This window comes from Propithecus coquereli, unplaced genomic scaffold (assembly GCF_000956105.1).
Source record: "Propithecus coquereli isolate 6110/MARCELLA unplaced genomic scaffold, Pcoq_1.0 Scaffold362, whole genome shotgun sequence".
Lineage (NCBI taxonomy): Eukaryota > Metazoa > Chordata > Mammalia > Primates > Indriidae > Propithecus > Propithecus coquereli.
In genome coordinates this window covers 1,542,941-1,568,482 of record NW_012149308.1, presented here as the reverse complement: position 1 = coordinate 1,568,482, position 25,542 = coordinate 1,542,941, and the positions used below count along the sequence as shown (strand labels likewise).

The 25,542-nt window shown below is 43.9% G+C and overlaps 1 protein-coding gene across 3 annotated transcripts in view; it reads left to right on the top strand.

Annotated features, from left to right (window-relative positions):
- The window catches only part of SH3KBP1 (SH3-domain kinase binding protein 1), a 330,680-nt gene that overhangs the window by 292,093 nt on the left and 13,045 nt on the right, over positions 1-25,542 (top strand). For all 3 annotated transcript variants that reach the window (XM_012651703.1, XM_012651704.1, XM_012651705.1), the window contains 2 exons: positions 2,954-3,039; positions 22,832-22,941. In XM_012651703.1, coding sequence (XP_012507157.1) covers positions 2,954-3,039; positions 22,832-22,941 — 196 coding nt within the window. The remainder of the gene's footprint in view (positions 1-2,953; positions 3,040-22,831; positions 22,942-25,542) is intronic.

Here is a 25,542-nt window from a genome sequence, read left to right as displayed (position 1 = left end):
AAATGGTGGTTACAAGGGGCTGGGTGGATGGGGAAAGGGGAGACGTTGGTCAAAGAGTCCAAAGTTTCAGCTAGACAGGAGGAGTGAGTTCCCGGTCTACTGCACAACATGGTAACTATAATTAATATGTACTTCAAACCAGCTAAAAGGATTTTCTATTACAAAGAAATGTTTGAGGCAATGGATATGCTAATTAGCCTGATTTGATTATTCTGCAATGTATACATCTATCAAAACACTACATTGTGTCTTATGAATATATATAATTATTCGTCAATTAGAAACAATAATTTATATCCCAAAGAAAAAACAAACAAAAATACAATGAAAGAATACTTGAGAGTGACAATAAAAGGAAAATAAGGGTAGAAAACTAATAAAGCCCAAGATGAAATGAGCACAGCAATGCACAACAGAGTCCTCTAGAGTCTCTCAAGGTGGACTCACATTTGACTGGAAGCTTCCAGCTGTCACATCACAGAGGGAAATAGCAGCTCCAAGATTGACAGTTACCAAAATACACAAATAAGCCACATGTTCAGAAGCAGCTGAGTTGTTCTGAGATACATGTGATTAACTCAGGAGCAAAACTCCTCCTCCGCGCCCGCAGCGCCTCCCACTTACTCCCCGGCTGCCCACCAGGGTGCCCTCTCAAACCACCTTCCACCCTTGACCAGAAAAAAAAAAAGCCTAGCGGACTTCACTAGATTCACTGCCTGCCTGAGTGGCCTCTCTCCCGGGCAGGACACACGTGTTCTTATAAGTTTTGGTCTTTGGTGTGTTCCAAAAAGGACAGGCCTGTCTGGCTGTGAGTATAACTCGAGTTCAGCCTGTTAGTTTGAAGGATGACAGCGCTAAATCCTTAAGGCTCCATGGATACCAAATAATGATATTTAAGGACCCTCAAGAACTTATTTCTTTGTATCTGGGGAAAGGAAGACTTTTAAAAATGAAATCGCTTTTCTACTACTAATTCTGCATTTCTGAAAACATTTCATTCAGAAGATTAGCTTCAAATTAGTGGATGCTGGGGCCCCAACAATAAAATGTTTTGAGATAAATGTCTCACATCCCACTGTTCCTGTTGGCTTGGGCTATGTCTAAGGCAGTGGCCCTGTGGGGTGGGGGGAGAGTCTGCTACGGAAACCTGGCCTGGGGGGCCCCCACAGCCTTAGGAAGTTGGGGTGAGGCAGGAAATAAAGGCCCTTCTCTGAAGCGCAGGCTGCTTTCGCTTTCCAAATACAGGAGTTCATGCTCTACCTGAGCTGCTGTTTCAATCTGGCTCTCAAAGGCCCAGCAAGTCTCATAACGCACACTCACAGGACAGGCTTGGAACTATATTTTCTCTTAGTGGAGGCCAAGCTGTTGGCCCAGGCCCGGTCCCTGGGATTCTCACCTCTGTCTGAAGCTCTCGTTGAGGATGTTTGCGGTTAAGAGGCAGTGTTGTCTGCTTGGGAACTGTAGGGGGACTTACCTCCTTCCATTGGTCCTTCTCCACCGTGACAAGGATACCCCAACCACTACCCCTTCTTGAGTGAGAAACCCAGGAGTCCGTCCTGTCAGTTCCCTCGTTCGGAGTTCACCCACGCCACCCTCCCTGACCTCCAGGTTTGTAGGTCTTTTGCTACAATTATCCCTCTACCCCTGTTACCTCCAAGACAAACCGAACCCTGTAGTACCCAGCCTAGCAGTCCCGCCTTCGCCAACCTTGCCAGCCTTTCTCTTCTTGCTTCTCTGGGGACTTCAGGCTTTGGCCCTGGGAACCTGGCCACACTGGTGCTCTAACCCACGCTTGGGTCCTTGCTCAAGCACACCTCTTATGTATACGTCCTCTTTCCCTTTCCTCTAAGGCCCAACTGTAACACCACCTCCTCTGCGTGCCCCTCACCCTCCACCACGCAGATCCCATGCCTAACCCTGTCCTTTTCTTCCCATGGGACTCTGACATACCTGCGTCTTCTATAGCCTGTGCCATGTGGACCTGTGGTTGTCTGTCTCTCCCATTTAGACCATGAGCCCTTCCAGAGCAGGTACTGCCTCTTAATCCTCCCCGCACAATAGGTATAGGCAAATGCTTGTGACTGCTCCCTGTATAGTTCAACTTCCAGCCGTGGTGGCCTTCAGGAGCTTTGAGATGGAGTATTTCTGTTGCTTTGCTGGGAGCAACTGCTCCGCTTCTCCTGCTCATTTTATGGGCAAGCGCTTGGATAATCTCGTTTACAGCTCATCCCCCCATAAGGGCCCAAAGGGCTGCCTTTCGGGGGAAGTTGGAGGAACCTTCTGCTTGTGCACAAGGAGGCTGTGTTTCTCTTGTCTTGAAGGCCTGTTCCCGTCCCAAAGAGCTGCTCGTAGCCCAGATACAGAGGGAAGTCACTCATGTCCTGATGGGCATGGGGCATCCACCCAGGAGCCATCTAATTTTACAAGCCTGTGCCCCAGCGCCAGCTTTCAGGCTGCCAGATCTCAACTCGACACCTTGTGCCTGTCAACAGCCTGCCTGATGCCTCAGCGCAGGCCAGCAAACTTTCTTCTCAAGGTTAAAAGTAGCTGACCTTTGACAAGCAGCATTGGCAACATTCCTTGTTCCTTAAAAGGAAAGCTCCCAGTTATCATTTGCCGATGCTTATTTGGCCATAGGAGCAGGCCCTGCGTCGCACCCTGTGTACCCAGCAGGAGTACCCTTCATGGCTGGAGGTGCATTGGTGGACGGTTATTATTAAAATAGCCATCTTTGACAATGTGTGCCGGAGAGGGGCACATCCAATCTGTCAGCTGGTTTACACTCCAGCCCATGTGGCTGGACTGCTTGTTGGTTCTCTGGCTCCCTCACAGGCGACAGTGCCACCCACTCCACACGCAGCATACTCCTTAACGTGTGTGCAGCAAGAAAGGTGACAGAATGACAAGGACACGCACCGATTGTTAAATGTCTGGACTTGTGTTTTTAATGTAGGGGTGACGGTCCAAAGATTGACTTGGCGGGCAGTTCGCTATCCAGCATCCTGGACAAGGATCTCTCAGACCGCAGCAATGACATCGGTGAGTAAAGACAGTGTTCTTGCTTCTCTTTGCAGAGTTAGAAAAGAACTGCAGAGCCCAGCTTGCCCCTTCAGGGATTGTGATGAGAACTAAGGAAACGATTGCAGTGCAAGGCTGACAGCCCTGGCTTGGCTTTAGGTGTTGAAGTATTGTAAAGAAGGGAAGCGATGCTGCTTTTCACATTAAATCAGAATGCCTGGGATCTGTACCCTCCCTGGCCTTAGGGGAAATTCCTTTCAAGGTCTAATAAAATGATGAGTAAGCCTTTTTATAAAAGTAGGCATTAGCCCTTATGTTCATATTTTCCAGTGATTTGCGTATTTGGTGTAAAAAGGTGAATGGGTGCAAATGAAGACTGGCAGGGTTTGTTGTAGATGCAGCACTAAGTGTTTGGATTTTGAGTTTAAAATGAGGTTCGATGTGCTAATTGCCACTTAGTTTAGAATGAGAGTGAGTTTTCCCAAGGTCAGGATACCACCATGTAATAAACAGGAAGAGGCTAAAATGTCTCTGGGGAAAACAAAGTCAGAGGTCCTTTTGGAGGTGTGCTTGGGTGGTTGTGAGGCCACGTGTGCACTGGTTGAGGCCACTGGTGGTCTGACCTGGGTGACAGCCCTATAGGAAGTCCAGACTCAGGGACTAATATTTTTTTTGTTAGTTTTACATCTTTTATTTGTACATATCGAAGTCATAAGGTAGCATTCTCTCATATTCTACATAATGTAGAGGGCTATGTTTTGTAATTTACCTTGTTTTAGTTAAACTTTTTATTTTGAGATCATTGTAGATTCACATGAGGTTGTAAGAAATAATACGGAGAGATCCATGTACCCTTTACCCAGTTTCCCCCCAGTGGCAACGTGTTGCAGAACTATAGTACAATATCAACACCAGAATATTAACATTGAGACAATCCCCCAGTCTTATTCAGATTTCCCCAGTTTTACTAGTACTTGTGTGTGTGTGTGTGTGTGTGTTTAGTTCTATGCAGTTTTATCACATATGTAGGTTTGTGTATCCACCGCTAAGATCAAGATACAGAACATTTCCATCACCACTGGGATCCCTCGTGTTGCTATTTTGTAACCACACCCACCTCCCTCCTGCCCACCCTCTTTCCTAATCTCTGGCAACCACTATCAGGGATCCATTTGATGTGGAAGGTGGATTTCCAGCGGCATCTACGTTGGCCACTCACTTTAGAATCGAATGTGCGACAGTTGGCAGGCCTTATGGGAGCGCTAGGGCTCCCAACATGAGCATACTCCTCGGTTCGGGTGCTGTTTCCTTCTGAACCTGCTAATAGAGTTGTGTCTTCACAACTGCAAACCTGCAGGCTCTGGTCTGATCTTGTGAAGGCTCGGGTCTGGGATGTGTGATTGCAATTGTAAATACCAAAAGTATTTGCCCTGTTTCCAGAAGCTGGTGTCCATCCTCAGTCAGCCTTTGAGAAGCCCAGTCAGGAAGTATAACCTGACAGCTTGAGTTCATGCAGTAATAGCAGAAGCCCCGGCCTGCTGTAGCTTTTGATCTGGATGAAGGGCAGGGAGGAGCAAAGTGTTGATTGGCTATGAATGAAAAGTCATCATCAGAATGAGCCTGACTGAGTTCTGGTTCTGCCACTGCAGTTCGATACTTGGGCCCTATTTTGAGCCAGGGTGACTGGTTGGCGAGGTGTTGGTGAAGGTCATGCGGGCGTCACACAGGAAAAGAGGTGTTCTCCCTTCTCCAGAATACATAGGGCCATCTGTCTTGCTTGTTAAGAGCATTGACCTTTGGCCCTTGCTTTCTTTGGGTCTGGAAATATCTAAGGTGGCTATTGCCAAAATATGAATCACTTGTTTTTCAGTCTGACAAGCTAGTTTGGAAATGTTGAGGGTGTTGATGGAGGCAGGTTAGTCTACAGAAGCTTTTCATACTGTGGAAACTAAGCACTAGTTGTATGTATTTTGGGAGCCCAGAAAGATGATGCTGAGGTTTGGTTCTCTCTCACTTTGCCATGAAGACATTAATCCCAGAAGACTGTAACTTCTCAAGTGTATATTATTTGCATTATATGAAATGATGATTGGCAACCATGCAATCAACCAATAAATACGTGAGTACCTGCTACTCAAAGGTAAGGCTGCATAGATACCAAGGCCCCACACACAGGCCCTGCCTTCCAGGGGCTTTGGATCTGCTTGGGCTTCTAAGAAGGCAAATGAAAAGTGAGATGACACTGAAGGTCTGTATAAATGACAGCTGAGTAGTGGGAAGTAATGCTGATCAGCGGAGGGGGTGTTCCCTCAGGCCCAGGGTGCTGGGTCAGGCTCCATGAAGGGGGATGGATTTATCTGTACCTTAAAGTTGGATTTGCTTTGGAGGTTGGAGGTAAGCAGGGAAATCACATGGGGAGTGGTGACCAGCCTGGCTGCAGTGGATGGTTTGTGCTGCGCAGGAAGGGGGTTACCCTGGAAACGTAAGTAGGGACCGGATTGAGTTTGAGGGGGATGGATTTGTAATTTATTCTGTAAGCAGTGGGAACCGTTGATGGTTGACAGCGAAGTGACATGATCAGGTCTAAAAATTCAGATAATAACTGACAGAGCTTCGTGAAACCAATCAGAGGAAGGAAAGATGAGTGTCAAGGAGTCAGATTATTTGATAGTCGGGGCGAGAGGTAGAGAGAGCCAGAATTAAGCTGCTCACAGAAGGACTGGGTAAGAAGGGATGGATGTGGAAGCAGCAACATGGGAGAATTATTGCCAGGCCTTGGTAACAGGTTGGATTTGGGAGCGGGGAGGAGAGAATGATTTGTTAGTCGTGAGGTTTCAGGGTCAGGTTACTGGGGAACAAATGACATGGGTGGAAATGAGCATGTCGGGAGGAGGAGCTGGTTTGGGGGGAAACATGATGAATTTAGTTAAGCATGTTGGCTTTGAGATTTGGCCAGATGTGCCCGTGTCAGTGCTGGATGGAGGTGGGAGGTGGAGGGCCGAGCCTCGAGAGACTGGCAGGGGTGGAGGTGGGGTCAGGGGCTTCCTGGAGGTGGGAGAGGAGAAGGCAGGATCGGCCTCTGCACACCTGGGTTTGAGTGCTGAATGTGCTGCTTACTGGCTGGGTGGCCCTCTGTAGCTTACAGAGACTCTCTGAGCTTCAGCTTTCTTATCTATAAAGAATACTAACATCTCTATCAACTTCCTCACCTTGTCTTCCAGAATCATATCAAGTCGCTTGGTGGACTGTAAAAATATAGAAATGCTTATTATTTAATGTCAATGTTGCTGTTTGCTTAGAAGTGATAGTTGGGTCAGGAAGATAAAGTTCTTACCACAAGAAAAGGCAAAGAAGAACCTAGAGCTAAGACCAAACCCTGACAAAGTCCATATTTAAGAGAAAAGCAGGATTTGCCACATCCCAGAGGCCAAGGTTGGAGAGGATTTTAAGCACAATGTCTTTAGGCCCAAAGGCAGAAATGTTCTTTGTAGGCGGGTCGGTCAAGGAGAAAAGGACATCATGGGGGTGTGAGGGTGGCTCTCCTCAGGGGCTGCTTTTGTAGCATTTGTTCATTGCTTTGAATCAAGGAGAAAATTCTTTGTACCAGAATGTTTTGGTAGTGATTCAGATAATTGAAGCTGTCCAAATGTGGGCTGCAGTGAATAGCATAATACAACCCTGAAAGCCATTACAAACCATCAGTGTTAGCTATAAATAAATCTGTGTTTCCGCTTAATAAAGCTATAATTTAAAATTATTATAATATTAAATTAGAGAACATGGCTTTTTCAGATCTCGTGTGGGCAGCTACCAGCATCTGTCAGCCAACGATAATTTAGAATGAAATCAATTGGTCCAAAACTAAGTTGTTGATGTCAGTTTGAGATATTGTTTGTATCAAACTGTGCAGCCATATTTCAAGTAACATAATAGAAAACATGAATGAACTCCAACACAGACTCGTGCATGAATAGAAATGAAAATTAAATTGTCCAGTTTTCTCTTGCTGATGGAAGAATCTCTGTTCTGACTGAATGGGAGATTATTGGTGGCGAAGTCAAGTGCCATAACATTTACTTTTATTATGCCATATATTGGAGTTGCCACTGTATGGCAGGATTTATTGTTATGCTTCAGTACTATTGAGATTTTCAGTTCCTTTCCTACAAAAGCATAGCAACAGGCCTCCAGTGGAGAAGCAGCCTCTGAACTAAGCAACCTGGTTTCAACTAATTGACTTAGAGAAAGCCCTTCTTGTTCCTCTTCTGTTGCTTAGCATCTTTGTTTGAACTGTTTTTTTTTTTTTCCCGATTCTATCCAAATCTCAAACTTTTCCCACTTCCATCTCTTTCTGTGGACACTACCCCCTCCCTCTTGACTTGAGGAAGGTGAAGATTTCCCCTCTGTCTTTTCAACTTGACCCACAAAGCACACCTCACACTGCAGTCAGTTTGGGGGCCAAGTGTTGCTCGTTTTAAAGTCAACAGACTTGGAATGTGGAAGGGGTTTAGCAGATATGCAGGCTAACTTCAGCTGGTCCTCAGATCTCTCATAGATGCCTAGGGCCTAGTTCATTTGGACCAGGAAATGTAAAAGTACTTCTCTATACCCTAGGAATGCTATAAAGAGGCAATTGATTTGGGGTGCTGAAAAGGTTCTCAAACTGGATTGTGGTGATGGCTGCACAACCCTGTCAATTTACTCAAAATTATTAAGTTGTATACTAAAATGGGTGAATTTTATGGTCTATAAATTATGCCTTAGTCAAGCTGTTAAAAAGAAAAAAAAAAAAGAGCTAATTGAAATTTTCCAAACACTCACGTTGAGGTCCCAGTGTTAAAAAAGATATGCACATCACTAATTTACAAGATATGCACATCACTAATCTACATTTTATAAAATAGTTGTGATTATTTAGAATAATAGCCACTATGTTGGTATTTATGAGTTGTCTGTAAACCAACTCATAAATAGGAATTATGTTTTAGGCGTGTTAAGAAAGCTTTCTAAAAGCTTGCAGAGGAATCATTTTGTAATGTAAATAAATCCCCTTAGAGTGTTAAATACGTGTATCGTTTTACATAGTTTTCTTAAATTGAGGCCCACCTAGACATTGATTTTAGCTGATTACCTGATTACAGCTCCTGGGTGATAGAATAATCCCAAAGTGTTTGAAAGGCTTAGGAGTGTCTTCTAAGCATGTTTGGGGGTAGAACATGCCTTTATAATCTTTGATTGCTCTGTGAGGTAAGATGTGCAGATAGCTGCTTCTGAGGGCTGTAGCTACATGTATGATATCCTAGTGTTAGAATCATTCCTCCAATACAATGGAGGACAGATAATCCCCTTCATCTCCCCTCTCCCATGGTTCCGAGGTTCTAGGGTTGAAATGATAGCAGTGGGGGAAGGGAAGAAGGAACTGATATTCACAAGGTGTCTACTAGATGTTTTGTCTATTTTTTTCTCATCATCAACAGCCTTGTGAGGGAGGTATAATGACTCATGTTTTTACAGAGAAGGAACAGGGAATAAAACAAGCCAGGTAACTTGGGCAAGGTTATTGGGCTACTAAGAAGCAGGGTTGAACTTGAACCCAGGTCTCCCTGACCCACAAGCCTGAACATTCAATGCATGAGATGGGCCGATATCAGTGGTTCTCAACTGCTCTCCCCAGGGGACATTTGATGATGCTTGGAGACATTTTAGGTTACCTCCAATTTTGGAAGGTAGGGATGCTACTGGTATCTAGTGGGTAGAGGCCAGGAATGCTGCTGAACATCCTACAGTGCACAAGACAGCCCCCACAAACAACAAAGAATGACCCAGCCCCAGATGGCAATAGCACGGAGGTCAAGAGAGACCGATCTGTGTCAAGAATGCGATGGTAAATTGGGAACAGCTGAGCGGGGGACAGGCGTCTTCCTCAAGTGCAGCCTTGTGCTCCCTGGAGTGGCCTCTCTCATTTCCTGAGAATCTCTATAAAACCTAGTTTGGAAATAATTTCAGAGCTTCTGGAAACCAGACTTCATATCCAAAAAAGAAAATCTATTTGAAGTAATTAATTTAAACATCAACCAAGGACATAGTCATGACCTTTGAGAGATCTTCCTCAGGCTTGTACAAGTCAAATGATACCATTCGAGTCTGATTTCACATAGAAAAAGTGTTGTATTTGGGATTAGATATTCACCAAAGATCTAATACCCAATGTTTAAATGGGTATTAAATAAAGGGATAACAAACATGAAATGTGATCAATACTAAATTCTCAATCTGTACTCTGTATAGTAAAGCTATACGGGATATATGTATATATTTAAAGCAATTTAATAATACCGTTAACACAAAATTTTTGTTACCCTATTTTGCAATTTCTAGTTTTTACTATAAGAAATCATTTCTAGCGAGTTCTCGGACAGATTTTAAGGAAAGACTCAGATCCCCTGGCTTTAGGCTGTTGGTTTTTCTGTCTTCCTTTTTAAATAGGTATTTTAAACTTCCCCTTTTGGAGCCAGAGAGCCAGTTATTGGTCCTTGCAGCATGTCAGGTCGTTGAGCAATTTCTCAGGTTCAACAGGACAAGATATACTGTGTCCTGCCTGCTGTAAAAAACCCCATGAGTGACATTTGGAGTGTTCCAGATAGACTACTGGCTGAGCTTGTGTGTGAACAACGTACCTCCCAGCTCTCTCAGGGTTAGTTCCTCAGACATGAGAACTTTCATTCAAGAGCCATGGCTGGCTCCTATAGACATTGTCTCCTTACCAGCGACCTTCAGACATGGCTTTTGGGTTCGGGGACATGGTCGATGTTACCATTGCCAAGGAACGAAGATGTGGTTACTATTATTGTTCCTCAGTCAAGTTTGCATGTGACAGGTGAGGTGCACATGTGTGGATGTATACAGCTCTGGCTCCTATTCAGGGACACAAGTCATGATCAAACTTAAATTTGTATCGGGAGTAGCTGAGATGCACTATGCATTTCTCAAGTGTGACGATAAAAAGCAAAAGAGATTGCGCTGAGGGTCAAACGCTTTACACAAAGGAAGTGAACCGGGTTGTGCTTCTGACTGATTGGTCATTAACCCAGGCAGTCTTCTGAGAATGTTTGGTTCCCTCTTCGTACTTACGGAGACTCGGTTAATACAGAATAGCTTCTGTGGCTGGCCCTCTCCCTGCGTCACCCTTCAGCCCTGCCGTGGTTCCCTCCGGGCTCACGACGTAATCATGCTGCCGAGTACACAGGGCCAACCTGGCAACCAGAGCTCGTTTTGAAAGTCATCTTCCAGTCTTGCCCAAGATGGGCCCATGTTGAGACCTCGTCCTTCTTGGCCCTTTGAAGGTCCTGATCCTGGATGTCAACTGAGTGTCTCCACTTACAGACCTTCACAGTTAGCGGTGTTGGTCCTCACCAGAACTGAGGGCCTACAGGGCAGTCCATCACAGTGGCTGGGTTTGTGCTTAGTTTTGAGGAGTTTCACGAACGTCTTTTACCCCACCACTTCCGATGAGTGCTAATGCAATAAACATTGAGAGTGTCAGTAGGAAAAGCCTTGTGAATACTGTAGAAACACAAGGGTAGCTTAAATCAAAGTGGGGAGATGACAACAAATGTTGCATAACCTCATTGGAGTGCTGTATTTGGTGGTGTGAATTATTCCAAAACACAAATATCATGCAGATAGTGCTTGGCATGAACAGTGCCATCCTGCCCAAGTGTCCTAACCCATCAGCCTGCAATGAGAATAACTGAGGTGGCAGAGGGACATTTGGGGGGATAGGGAACATCAGATCAGATGGCCCTTGGCTAAAGAGGGTCACGGTACCTGGTAGCTGTGTGGACTTGCAGCCAGCCCCAGAAGCTCACCTGTGTGCAGAAGTAGCGTGTCCTTCCCTGGTATTTTGGTCACCTGTCTGTGGAGAAGGCCCTCCCATTCCTCATCCAGCCCGATGGCTTGAGTACCCTAGCTCCATACTGAGACCAGTTTCAGCCTTGAGAATACAAATCTGGAGGTACACCCAGTGGATCCAAAGTCGTCTGCATACAGCAAAGAGACATATGTAGTAACCTTTGCTACACCCACAGTGTACTCAACAGAAATCTCTGAGCTGCAAATGAATGTGGAAGCTAGAAGGGAACAGGTGACATTCAGCTCTCAGATTGCACATGGCGTTTATTTGGCTTGGGATGCCCCCTCCCTCCGCCCCCTGGCTGTGGACTCATGGATTGGCAGAGCCCGTTATGGCTTCCGTTTACTCGCAAATATCCAGAAGGATATGCAACCTTGCCAGAAAATCGTGCTCAGGCAGCCCTCATACTAAAAGCATTATGGACAAGCTATACTTTATTAAGTATGTTATTTATCACTTTATTAAGTGAATCATCAAAATTCTTCCTTAGCCATGGACTAAAGTCATGGTCTGGATACCTTGGTCAAGGTTAGCAGCCTGCTAACTTTTTTTTTTTTTTTTGAGACAGAGTCTCACTCTCTTGCCTGGGGCGAGTGCCCTGGCGTCAGCCTAGCTCACAGCAACCTCAAACTCCTGGGCTCAAGCAAGCCTACTGTCTCAGCCTCCCAAGTAGCTGGGACTACAGGCATGTGCCACCATGCCCGGCTAATTTTTTCTACATATATTTTTAGCTGTCCAATTAATTTCTTTCCATTTTTTGGTAGAGACGGAGTCTCGCTCTTGCTCAGGCTGGTCTCGAACTCCTGAGCTCAGAACGATCCACCCGCCTCGGCCTCCCAGAGTGCTAGGATTACAGGCGTGAGCCACCGCGCCCGGCCAGCAGCCTGCTAACTTTGATACATTAAATGAGAAACATGATTAGCAGTTGGGGAGTGAGGTTGGTGGGTCCCATTAAACGGTAATTGGATCTGGTGGGGGCAAGGTAGGGATGAGGTGGAGGTTGACAGGGTGCACTGATCTAGAGCCAAAAGAAGCCTCTTTCCTTTGCAGTAACCTACAGTGACACCTCTTCACCTCCCTAGGCCTGAGTCAGCTCTCCCTGAGGTTCAGACTCTGGAATTTCACAGACTCATGTATCAAAAAAAAATTTTTTAAAGGCTTTTAATTTGGGGGACTGTTGATTTGTATCTTATTAATTAAGCACATTTTTAAAAACAAATGCCATCTCCTATTAGAAAGGGTGTAATCTCCAAGTTTAAAAACTGAACAAATTTAGCTTAATGGGAAACGCACAATGTTGACCTTTTTCTCAGTGCCTTATGGACTGGCAGTAACTTTGGCATTGGATGCATGCCAGTTCTTGGGGCAGCTTTTGAAAACCACAGGTCCACCTCACGTGTGCAGAGATGGAAGGAAGGAGGAGAGGAGAAATGTTGAATGCAAGCAAAGGGCCCCAGAGAGAGCCAGGTATTGAAGCAGGAGCTCAGGTGAAAACTCACTGTCCAGAGATGTACAATTAGCAGATTGACTTTTTCTTTTTTGTTAGAGATAAGATAGCTTATAATTAAGAAAAAATCATCACGGAGTGTCAGATTTTTAAGGGAACTTTAAATCCTTATGACCTCAGTCCTATTCCTTCCCCTGAGTTTGACAAATGAGAAGTAGTTCATCTAGTTACTAAGGCTGGTGAAAGGAGCCTGCCAGCTCCTTCTAGAAGCTCGAGAGGCTCCTGTCCCTCCCAGTACAGTAAAAAAGTACGCTGAGCTTCAGGGCAGGAGGTCTTTTTTCCTCCAGTTTTGTAGTCAGTATAATTTTGGCTTCTGTGTAATTCTGGACATTGGAATGTTATCGTTTCACATGTGCATTAAAATTTTGTATTCTGAGTGGCTGACTGCTCCTCTTTTATCGAAGTAAAGTGCTATTCGATAAGATGAAACGACCCATACATCTTGCTCTCCAAAAGGAAACATGCCCGCTTTGTAGCTGCCCGTCTTGCTGAAGCAGGCCATCGGCACGCCACTGTACCTTTTCTGATCTTGGTTTTTCCTCATTAAACCAGGGGCTTGGATGAAATGACCGTAAAGAACCTAGTCTAGCCTCACAGTCTGTGTTTCTCTGACTCTATCCATTTCTTTTAGCTGAGTTTTCTGGACATTGAGAAAACTGCTCTCTTGGTAGCCTCTGAATCCTCTTTAAAATTAAGCAGATTATTCTTTCATTTGTCTCTTTAGTTTCTTTAGTTCTGTTAGTTCCTTTAATCTAGAATTGATCATTTGGCCCTTTCTAAGGTCTAATCTAGGGTTTTCTTTGGCTTAATGATTTTTCTTATAAATGATTTGCTGGCCTTAATAAAGTTTAAGTAATTGTTAAGGGGTTATGAGCATAACTTTTAATAAAGGTTTTAAAATTATTCATTCTCTTTTAAAATTTTTTTTAAACGCAAATTCTTACAGAGAAATGTAAAAGGATAGGATGTTTGCCATCTGAAATAAGTTTGAGTTCCTAGAGCAAACCCTGACATAGAGGCAAGGTAGTTCCACAGAGTCTAAGGAAGGTGTGTAGTATGTCAGGTAAACCATGGGTTCTCAGACAGGTGCACTTGGATTTGAATCCTCACCCTGTAAGTTCCAGGTTGCAAGTTCTATTTTCAAATCAGTTGGTTTCTAATTCTTTGCTTCCAATGAAATTGAAGGAGGTACCCACTGAGTTGTTTGTTGACAGATTATTAATAAAAAAAATTCTTGATGACGCTAGACCACTGTCTCATTTTGGTATATAATTTGCAGGGAGTTCTAAGAATTGAGTGACATTGATCATTCTTTCCATTCGTATCTATTAATAGTTCCAATTTAAGCAAACCAAGTTTCTTGGTGCTTACATCTCTTAAATGAAACAGAGGAATAGAGTTGATACCAAATCATCTCATTCTGGTATTAAGTAATAATCCACACACACGAAGTGTTTAGGGGAAAAGCCCATTAAAATTCTATATTTTCATGCTTTAAAAATATTTATCAAAATGTGTGGTATGTGTGTATATATATGTTTTGGTCATTTGTATACTAATAATTGTAATGATAACTCAGAAGAAAAATAATTTTTATACTTAGAGCCTTATGATTTCAGGAAAGAAAAATCCTAAATTTCAATTTTGATACATGTTTTTATAATGGAAAAATATAAAGTAATTACAAAAGATTTAAAAGCACATTACATTAGAATAAAATTCAGTAGTAGGTGGTAGAAATATGAATTCAAGGAGGAAGAGGATGTAAAATTTCCAAGTGTTAAAATCTTAGGATATTTTGAAATGGATAATGGTTGTTGTTAAATTGCTGCAATATTGAAATATATACTGAATATATTTAGGAAAGCTGTATAAGTAATATTTTAAAATATCAGTATTTAGAATATAGCAAAAATTACATCCTTTGTGACTAAAACTTTATGTAAAATTTTAGATTTCAACTTAAGACGTGTCAAAGGGTATACACGGGTTTCAAAAATCATTTAAAGTATGCACTGGCAAAACAGTCTACAAGACCACTGGCCTCATATAATTTTATACTTCCACAAACATCTCCATAGATGAATGTCTAGAAGTAGTAGCCATACATCTGAAGGGGTACACATTTACATTTTGTAATAGGTATTGCCAAATGGCATTACAGAAAGGTTGTGCCAAATTATATTCCTGTGGATAATAGCTTAACTACTGTTTCCAATAGAGAAATAACATTATTTATTTGTTAAATCATTTTGAATCGCAAATTTGGGCCTGCAGTGAGCAATTTTTAAAGGAATGCAAATGTGGAAAGCCACTTCCGCCCATTTAACATTGCTCGTCATCAATCCAAGTGAATCATGACCTCGCCTTTATGCTAGAGTTCAGTAAGATGTGACCCTTCCTTCCTGACCCCTTACCCTCATCCAGATTAGGTCCCCATGCTGTCATTGCTAATTTCATCTTTTCCCTTTCTTTCATAGTAACTAGCAGAAATTGTAATTATGCATATAAAAGTCTGTCCCTCTCAGTGGATTTTAAGATCCACATGGCCAAGGAATGTGACTATTTTTTCCACCTCTGGATCCCCCTTTGCCTAGCCCAGCGAGCGCCTGGCTCATAGTGCATGCTCGGTAAATAGTCACTGGATGAATGGACTGAGCATAAATGAGAAGAAATACCAAGATGCAGGGTCATGATATACAGTCTTTGCTGCCACTAGCCACATGTGACTACTTAAATTTAATTTAAATAGCTGCACTTACCCGTATTCCATGTGCTCTGTAGCCATGTGGGGCTAGCGGCTACCATGTTGGGCAGTACAGATATAGAAGACTTCCATCATCACAGCCAGTTATATTGGACAGCGCTGATATAAAGTGATTGTCCTTTCATTTTCAAAACTATTGCTATGCCTGGCATGCAGTAGATAATGTTTGATTGAATTAATGGGCAAACTCTCTATCTTCCTCTGTTATCCTTGAGCTACACATTTTGATGTAAAAGTTACTGTGTACCAACTAGCCAAACATTCTCTCTTAACTTGCCTAACACCTTACATTTCTTGCTGGAGATTTCCTTTTAAAAGACAGCCTCTTTTTCTGCCCATTTGAATAAAATTTAAAAAAAAAAGCAGTTTTTTATCAGAGTACAGAGTGGTTTCTTCACAAAAGAAAATTACATTTGCTAGTATCTTTTCTTGTTTTTGTTGTAGAAACAATTCTCAGAATTCATAATCAGTTGAATGAGAAGTGAGGTCAAGTATTCCTGGTATCTGTCCAACCTTCTGGAGCAGAAAGAATCCCATGGATGTGAATCTGCATGGGCCCTGTCACTTCTTGGTAGTGACCTTGAGCAAGTTTTCTAACCTCTGAGCCTCCACCTCTCTCTTTGTGGAATAGGGTAGTGCCCACGCAGCATGGAGTTTTGTGCAGACGCAATGAGTGAGCGTGCGTGTGAGGTGTGTAGTAGCGGAGTGGCTGGTGCGTGGGGTTCAAAACAGTAGCTCAAAACTTGTTTGCTCTCGGCAGCTTGTGTCTTGCAAACTTCACACCTGGATTATAAATGAAAACGCAAGAGCTAACCTGCTACGTCCTTACACACTTTGGAAGCCTTATTTTCCTGCAGAATCTAATCATCGCTAACTTTTCAGTCGGTTAACTCAGCTAACTTGACCCCTGACAATGGGCCCATCTTTGTACAGATTTTCCACACGAGGCAAATGACTGACGTGTGGAATGAGATTTCCTCCTTCTGTCCAGACAGCCTTGTGATACTTCTTCGTTGCAGAGAAGGTACCTGTGGCACCTGCAGGGGTGGGGAGCCTGCGGCTTTCTGATTTCAAGCTTGTTCTTTTGTAAGCACCAAGGGAGGCAAGAAAAGCTTCATCTTTCTCTGCTGCACCCCTTTTAATAAGAGGATTTGTTCTGCAAAATTTGGATTCAGTCAAAAGGCTGCACTTAAGGACCTAAAAGGCCACATGTGGCCTTAAGGCTACAGGTTCCCCGCCCCTGTAGGATTTTTCTCATCTTAAATCTTTAAAAAAAAAAAAAAAAAAAAAAGGAAGGGGGGAGGATTCCTAGCCTTGCTCTTGGATCCCTGTTCCCACATCCCACAACTCCACGAATAGTGCAGGAAAACAAAATTCTACCTGCGTGATTTGAAAGGGTTTTAACATACTCTCATTTATAAAAAACCCTGTGAAGCTCATGGCTCAGATAATCCTCTCATTCTCTCTGGTGGAAAAACTGAAGCCCTGAAAGGTCGTTTGTTAATTTATTCAATAATAATTTATTGAACACTCACTGCAAGCCAGGGATAATGTTAGGTCTTGGAAAACAAAGAGAAAAGTCACAGCTTCTTCCCTGCCTGGTGGGGGAGACAGATAAGTCAACACGGAATGTCAGTACAGGGTGCTACATGCTAAGGTCAGAGTGATGGGTGACTAGGGGAGCACCCAACCCAGGCCTTAGGATGCAGCTTGGCTTCTCGGAAGAGGCCCCAGTTGTGGAGCCAAGCCTCAGTGGCACCTAAGGAGTTAGGAGGGGGAGGGACATGAGTATGAAGGGACATACTCAGATCGACACTTGACACCCCTCTCTGGTGGCCACATGTGGAGTGGTAAGGGGCTCAAAGTGAGAAATCTGTTGCAGTGGCTCCAGACAAAAAATTCCAGCAGCCTTAATGATCTGAGACCGGGGCATGGAGGGGAAGAGATGGCTTCCAGAGACATCGGGAGGTAGTGACATTGCCAGGTTTCAACTGTAGCAAACTTCCATCTTAGGGCTCTTTGAGTCCAAACAAGCTATAATGCATAAACAGAGCTATTTAGGCTCTCCCAAACAGTTCTGTTAGTGACATCTGGCCTGTCTCAGACTTTTGACTGTTTCTCCTCTGTGTTTTCAATGGTTGTACTTTAGGTCACCTGTGGTCACTGGTACCATTCCTCCCATGCATGGAAAATGAGGCTACATTTTCTAATTGAACTAAGTAGGGCATGACTGAAATTCATGGAAAATGGGCAACTCCATGTGCCATGAAGAGTCAAAGGCCCTTCCAAGCCAACTCTGTTGTGTCCAACGTGAATTATCCCCATATGTCTGCAGAGGGTCTTGTCATCCAAGTTATCACAAAAGCCAAGAGTTTCTCAACCTTATGAAACTAACTTTTTAAAAATACCCTAGCATTTTCCAGTTCAATAGTTTTGGACTGGCTGATGAGCATTAAAACCTTTTTCAATTAAGAGGAAAAATTCCCAGCCAGGCTGAGAAAGCTCATATCAAGTTTCAGCTTGATTCATTTCAAAACCACCATGAAAATTGGGACATTTTCTTTGCACCACAACGGGTTAGTCATGGAAATTCTGCCTTAATCACAGCTACCACGGCCACAGTCATGAGGAGCATGCTCTGTGCCACTGAAAAGTTATGTGACAGCACTGAAGATTTTCTCCCCTTCACTATCAAAAAGCAGCAGTCTGTTGCAGTTCACGCTCTGTGGAAACATACCAGGGTAACCTGAGGTTCCCTTTTCAGCAAGTGACCTCATAGTTGGTGAATCTTCTTCCTTATGGCATTTTGGTTTGCTTACTGTTTCCAAAAAGTGCTCTTTACAAGCTAAAACTATAGAAAGTTAAACTCAGCAGAAATGTGCACTAAGAGGTTAAGAGAGACTCTCCCTGAGACACTCTGACCGTCCTCTTTTTTTTTTTTTTTGAGACAGGGTCTCACTCTGTCACCTGGAATGGAGTGCAGTGGCATGATCATAGCTCACTGCAACCTCAAACTCCTGGGCTCAAGGGATCCTCCTGCCTCAGCCTCCCGAGTAGCTGGGACTACAGGCACATGCCACCATGCTGGGCTAATTTTTCTATTTTTTTGTAGAGATGGGGTCTCACTCTTGCTCAGGCTGTCCTCTTACTCTTGAGTGACAGAAACAAGGCAGTCTTCTCTGCCATCTGTCCTGGAGACATTTGCTAAGCGTGGCCAGGGCTTCAGCATCTTTTTTGTGCAAACCTCAGCCAGTAAAGTGAAGTGGGCCAGTCAGCTTTCTCTGCGGCCACAGCACACAACGCTGCCTTTGACCCTGAAGCTGCCAGCTCACATCCTGCTAGGAGCCACTTCTACAAGCTACACTCCTGGAATAAGAGTTTTTTCTTGAGATAGTTTGTCCGTTCGTTTGCTTGTTCCTTCATTGACAGAATAAAAAGCATGTTTTCCTCAGGAATATACTAGACTTTGGAGAACGCAAAGATGAGTTCGTGCCGTTCCAGAGCCCACAGCCTAAGTGCAGGAGACAGACACCACACGTCTGCATCCTTTCGAAAGTGTAATTCATTACAAATGGCCACCTCACACATTGTCAAACCCTAAACTCCCAGGTAGACTTACTTAATTCAGCGGGCTGAGGAGGGTGGAGGGGGTGAGGATGGAGTACTCCCTGGTGTCCCGGCAGAGGTTTCCTGACGTGGACTTGCCAAGTCCATCCTAAGGGGGGCTTGACGGTGTCTGGTCCCCTCCCCTTTCTCCCTACAGTCCTCTCCCATCCCACTCTGCATGCTGGGTCACCTGTCGGTCCTCCTGCTCGCTCCAGCTGCAGTGTGTCTGACCTGTCACCGTTCATCCGAGACTTTGGCCATCACTTTCATCAAGTGCTCCACACCCCTGTTGCCCTCCAAATCGGGCCAGCACTCCTCAGCCCCGCATCGGAGGACCCTCCGTGCTGGTGCGCTTTACTCCCCACAGCTTGCCCAAGCAGGCTCTCCACTCACTGGGCCCTGGGCCACCCTGTCTTTCCCCGGTGGCTTCTCCACTCCTCTGCTTGCTCAAATCCTCACTCATCCCTCCCTCCCCTCAGCCCCCAGCCTCTGCTAGAGCAGTGCTTCTCACACGTCGCTGTGTGTTAACATCACCTGGGGAGATTGACGCCTCCCCATGGTGGGCTGCACCCCAGACCCGTTGAGCCACTCCCTAGGGTGGGATCCAGGGATGAGGTGTGTTTTTTTTCTTGTCATCCAGGTGAGTCCACTGTGCAGCCAAGGTGGAGAACCAGTGTCAATTAGCCTTTAATTGTTCTTCAATCACTTCACCCTGCTCAGGTTTTGCCTCCAAAACTTGTGTTAGTTTCCTGGCCAGAGCAGCGATATAGGCTGTCCAGCTCTGCTCCTGTAGCTCCCAGCCAAGGCCCTTGGCAGCGGCCTGTTTGTTGGAACCTTTAACGGCCCCTCCTTCCCACCTCCTCGCCTGGCTGCCTGCTCAGCTTCTGTGCCTCATCGTGCCCCCCCAGCCCAGCAAACCTCCCTGTCCCAGGCCTTAGCCCTTCTTTCCAGAGCAGTTGGGGATCTCCGTGGATTACCTGCTAAACTCACCATATGTAGGGTGCGTGCGAGGATATTTGTGTGGCACTTTTCTATAATAGCAAAAATAGGAGGGAGGAACGATTTGGAAACTATCCAACAAATAGGGGATTGATTAAATAAATCATGATTTGCAGTGCAATAGATTATACAGCAATTAAAATATTTATAAATAATTTTTAAAGACATGGCATATAAGGGGAAGTGAAATAAGCAGAATGCAATATTACATATAGTATGAGCTAGCCTATCTATTTATAGAAAAAAGCCTGGAGGAAAGTATACCAAAATACTAACAGGGGTTACCTTGATGTGGTAAGATCGTGGTTGACTTTCTTTTATTGTGACAATTTCATGTTTTTTGAAAAAATTAGACACCCAGGCCGGGCGCGGTGGCTCACGCCTGTAATCCTAGCACTCTGGGAGGCCGAGGCGGGTGGATTGTTTGAGCTCAGGAGTTGGAGACCAGCCTGGGCAAGAGCAAGACCCCGTCTCTACCAAAAATAGAAAGAAATTAATCGGACAGCTAAAAATATATAGAAAAAATTAGCCAGGCATGGTGGCGCATGCCTGTAGTCCCAGCTATTTGGGAGGCTGAGGCAGGAGGATCGCTTGAGCCCAGGAGTTTGAGGTTGCTGTGAGCTAGGCTGACGCCACGGCACTCACTCTAGCCCCGGCAACACAGTAAGACTCTGTCTCAAAAAAAAAAAAAATTAGACACCTATCATATATTACTTTTGTAATTGGAGTAAAAGTGATTTAAAAGATTAACTGGGAGAATGTTAATGTCAGATGTTGGCTTTTTGCATCAATCCAAGTCTGTAATGGGGGATTTCCATTTCTCAGACAACATAGAGTTGGTAGAGGCAAGTCCTGGAGTAGAGTCTAGAGGTGAACCTTTTAGGAAAATAAAGTTCTATTAAAGCGAAGGCCCATGAGAGGGGTCAGCCCAGTGAGCCAGCACTGGAGAGGTATATCCCAGCAGTGGGGATCTTTGTCCTCCCCTGGCTTGGGGTCCTCCCGGCACCCTGCTGAGTTGGGTGGACAGGCGGGACCCTTTGTGAGCTGCACTCAGGTGCTGGATGCTGACGAACTGCCCCTTGGCCTCAGAGCACCACTCATGTTTTTTCTTTGTGCCATCTCTGCAGATGATTAACCTTTGGTTACCCTTGCCTTACCCTGAGTAATTATCCATTCACCAGGTTCTAGGATAATGTCATTTAATATAATCCCAGGTGTAATTTAATGGCTTCTCCTGACCAGTGACTTGTGCTTGGTTTTGCATATTCCACTAAAGGAAATAGTTTGCAGATAACACCTGCCCATTCATTAATAGAATGAAGCTGTCACACAGCCAGACCACCTATAACCATGAGCAAAAGAGTTTGCCCCAAAATGAGGGAGGAAAACACACATAATTTTATTTTTAACTTCTCTGTCCTGGACAAGCATATTTGCAGTTATGGTAGTTAGGATGCTTTCAGCTGCACATAAAGAATATCTGATTTAAACTGGCTGAAAAAACAGGGCTTCATTAATTTCACATGGTGAGACATCTGGGCGCCAGATCATTCCAGGGTTAGTGGGCGGCTCATCGGGGTTGTCAGTCACCCAAGTTCTTTCCATTTTTTCTGCTCTGTCATCCTTAAGATCTCTAAGAGCATTGGCCATGCCTCCCCTAACGTTCTTTAGATGGCTGCCACAGCTCCAGATATCCTATCCTTACACAATAGCATCCCAAGCAGGAGGGAAGAGGGATAGCATCACAAAAGGCCTTCTCCTCACTTGCCTCTCTCTAGCCAGAGAGGAAATCTCTTTCCCATGGGCTCTCAGTAGACTTCCCTTTATTTCCTAGTAACTCAAATTGGGCTGCACAGCTGCCTCTAGACCAGTCACAGGCAAAGAGCAGCAAGATCGCCACCACTGGCTTAGATCAAACATGCTTTACCCCAGGGACTGGGCGCATTGTCCCGAAACAAAACTGAGGCTGTGTTAGAAGGGAAAGCAGGGAATGGTTTGGGAAGGCAGTGCCTGCTGCGGCATTTGAAACACAGTCTATTTGTCAGGAAGAAATGGTGTTCCCCCAATCACAAACAGTAATGGCACTCCGGGTTGGCCCCTTTCTGCCAGCCATTCCTTTGAGCATCACACACATGCACACTTGGTTTGTAAATCCCTAGAACTCTATAGAACTGGGTAACCACTTGATTATTTGTTGAAGAGGGTAGCAAAGTAAAGACAGCTGCTTTCCTCTGGACCCATGTCAGGTGCAGTGACGATGTGGCTGAAGGAGTCTATGCTGGCTGAGTGTCATCACTGGGGTAAGCTCTCTGAGGTCAGGGCTTGTTTCTGCCGTGTTTGCTGGTGTAGTCTCAGTATCTAGCACTGAGTAGTTGCTCAGTAACAGTGGGGTGAATGAATGGACAGACTGGTGACCAAAGAAGATAATGTCTCCATTGAGTGACACCAAATGGGGCTGGGCTCTGTGAGTTGTCTAGAGAAGTAGAAGCTTGGTCTTCTTCTCTAGGGAGTTTTCAGTCTCATGTTAGGGTGAAAACTGATGGCCAGACTCATGTGGCGCAACCAGAGAAGGAGCCTGCCCTCTCTTCTTGTCTTTCGGAATCAATGACCAACATCGCTTGCTTGTGGCTGTTGTACCTTGTGATAACTGCCTTTTGTGTCCAGACTGCAAGAATGTGCTGTCTACTAAAGTGGACTTGGATCTGTGGAAGAAAGAGGATTCTTCTTTTAATCCTTTCTGTAGCTTCTTAAATATTTATGGATATAGCTGTAGAAGGGAGAAAGAAAAATCATGTTTCTCTCTCTTCCATGCTAGCTTTTTAAACTGAAGAGGAAAAGATTATTTCATTCAGTTTGAATCACGTTTATTGAACGACCAAAGATGTAAACGGCCTTTGTCAAAGCTGCAGTGTAATCCAGACAGAAAGGATAATTACGAAGGAAAAGAAGTGCTTGTAACACATCCTAAGAACCTTTTCTCACTCCTATTTTTGCTCTTAAAACTGTTTTACTCTTGTTTTAGACCTAGAAGGTTTTGACTCCGTGGTATCATCTACTGAGAAACTCAGTCACCCAACAACAAGCAGACCAAAAGCTACGGGGAGGCGGCCTCCGTCCCAGTCTCTCACATCTGTAAGTGTCCCCTCACTTGTCTACAGCTGAAAAGCAGGACAGATTAGAGACCGTAATGAAGGACTCTTCTGCAAGTGGACACTTTGAGGACACCCCAGGAGAGGCAGGCCGTGAGATGCACTGCCAAGCAAAGGGGATTTCAGAGTCTTTTTGAATCGAGCAGTATTTCTTTCTGTTTGTTTGTTGTGTCTCTGCCAGTGAGGTGGGCACTCCCTAGTCCTACCTGCCTTTTCTCTCTTTCCAGACTGATTCTTATTTGAATCTAAAATGAAATTGGTAAAATATATATATATATATTGCATTTTATGGTGGGGAAAGGAGAGTGAGGTTTGGTCTAGAAACAAAACAAAACTTTACTAAGTAAATATCTGCTTCTATACCACCTAGGCAGTGTCTGAACCTTTATTTCTCAAAGCCCTATATGGTCTTCACCCCTCCACAGAACACCATGCCGACCTACAAGAGATTGTTTTTAAACATATGAGGCACCCAGTCATGTAGGAAAGACTGATCAGAACACTCAGAATAACCCATAGAAGTTTTTTGTTTGGGTCATTTTGAATAACTTCTTAACTGCAAACCTATTACATGTTTGTACCAAATTTGAACAATGTAATACATAAAGAAGAAAGTAAGTTACCTATAATCCTGCTCTCCAGGGCAAAGAACTGTTAACCTCTTGCTAGACATCCTTAGCTTTAAAAAAAAATCTATTTGTATATATAAAATTATTTCTTCACAAACGGGATTACATAGTACATATTTCTGTGGAACTGGCTTTCTCCCTTAGATTGTACACTTTTCTCCTCAATCATTGCATAGTCTTCCCTAATATCACATGTAATGGCTGCCTGCTGTTTTAACCTGCGAGGATCTGAGAGTTTGCCTAGCCAGTGTACTAGTATTGCACATTTATGTTGTTTCTAGCTCTTCATCATAAACAACACTCAAGTGAATGTCACTGTAGAAAAACCTTGATGCTGCTCCAAAATTACTCACTTGGGTAAAAATTTTCTAAAAGTGAATCAAAGGGAACTACATGCTTTGCTTTTGCCACAGATTACAAATATCTCTTCCACAAATGTTAAGTTTACCTTCCACAGTAGTATGTAAGAGAGAGAGATCTATATATTGATTGATCCAGTGATTGATCTATGTCTATATAGCACATTGCCCTGTCCTGGCAGGTCTAAGTCCTTATAACTTCCACCCAGATACATGAAGGAATTAACCTTTCGCAGGTTTCCCAGGACACTTTCTATTTTTATGTCATCTCTGATCCCACCTAAGGTGTTGTCATTTAGAAGAAAAAGAATGCCACTTCCTTTGAACCTCTTCTCTCATATCTGCTGAATCTGGAAGTATGGTTTGAGTCATCCTATTTTTCCTCCTTGTATGAAACAAACCTAACTTTGTATTGATACCTTTTGGGAAGAAAGACTATAAAAAATGGCTTACTTTTTCATTCTTCTGCAGAGTTCTGTGTCAACACTACCTTCCTTCTCATCTCCCTCTCACCTCTCCACACCACACCCCACCATGCCTGACGTACATGCTACCTGTTTAGTTGTTTCTTAATATCTCTATATTTCGATTGTCAATCCTGCCTCCTACATCTTCCTTATAAATCCTTCATCATGTTTGTTTTCCTTCCAAATTCTCCCCAACTTTTCAAGGTCAAGAGAGCCTCGTGACTTCCAGAATTAAATACACAAATGTTCAAATTACCATCTCCCACCCCACATGTGGTCTGTATATCCCATGTCTGGGAGTTTGTGTCTATTTTGGGGACCAGGGAAGAACATCTCATCTTCACTCTGCCTTTAGACTACACAGTTGTTCATTCAACAAATATTTATAGATGTCGATGCCCGATAGGCTCTGCACTGTGCCACATACCAAAGATACAACTGGGAACGAGAAGTATATGGTCACTGCCTGCAGGAAGCTTATGGAACAGTGACTCAAAGCTTGGCATTTTAGATGGAGTGATTTTATTTGCAGACTTTAAACAACAGGATACATTTGTGCTTTAAAAACGTATAATTACTATACTCTCTTCCCTTCATTCCCATCCGTCCCTGTTTGGATGTGTATATTGAATTGCTATTTACTCTTCTTCCAGTTAGCACCTGTGGGTTTCCATAGCAAAATGGAGTTAGTGGATATGGGCATATTCCTCAAAGGCTACTGGGGTCATGATGGAGAAAATGCACTAGTCACAATTCCCCAGCCTTGGCCCTCTGACCCTAGTTGAAGCTACTTATGTTTATAGGATTCAAAGAGCAAGCTTTGACTGGCAGCTCATGAACCATAGGTTATATAGGAGGAAGCTGGCTTTTTGAATAAAATCTCAAAATGAAAGGATCCAGGCATTGCATGGTGGTTAAGCAGTTAAGCCTAGATTAATAAGAAAGCATGGCGGTGGGGGGATGTTAATACGAGGTAATTGGATTTTCAGATTAAGTGAAGATTAACAAATAAGACCTCATAAATTGAAAACTTTGCTTGAAAATTCCCCAAAATATATTAGGTTTCTACCTTAATACATAAACAGAAGAAAACAAACTATTTGTGGGTGTAATTTTTCTATAATGGCAC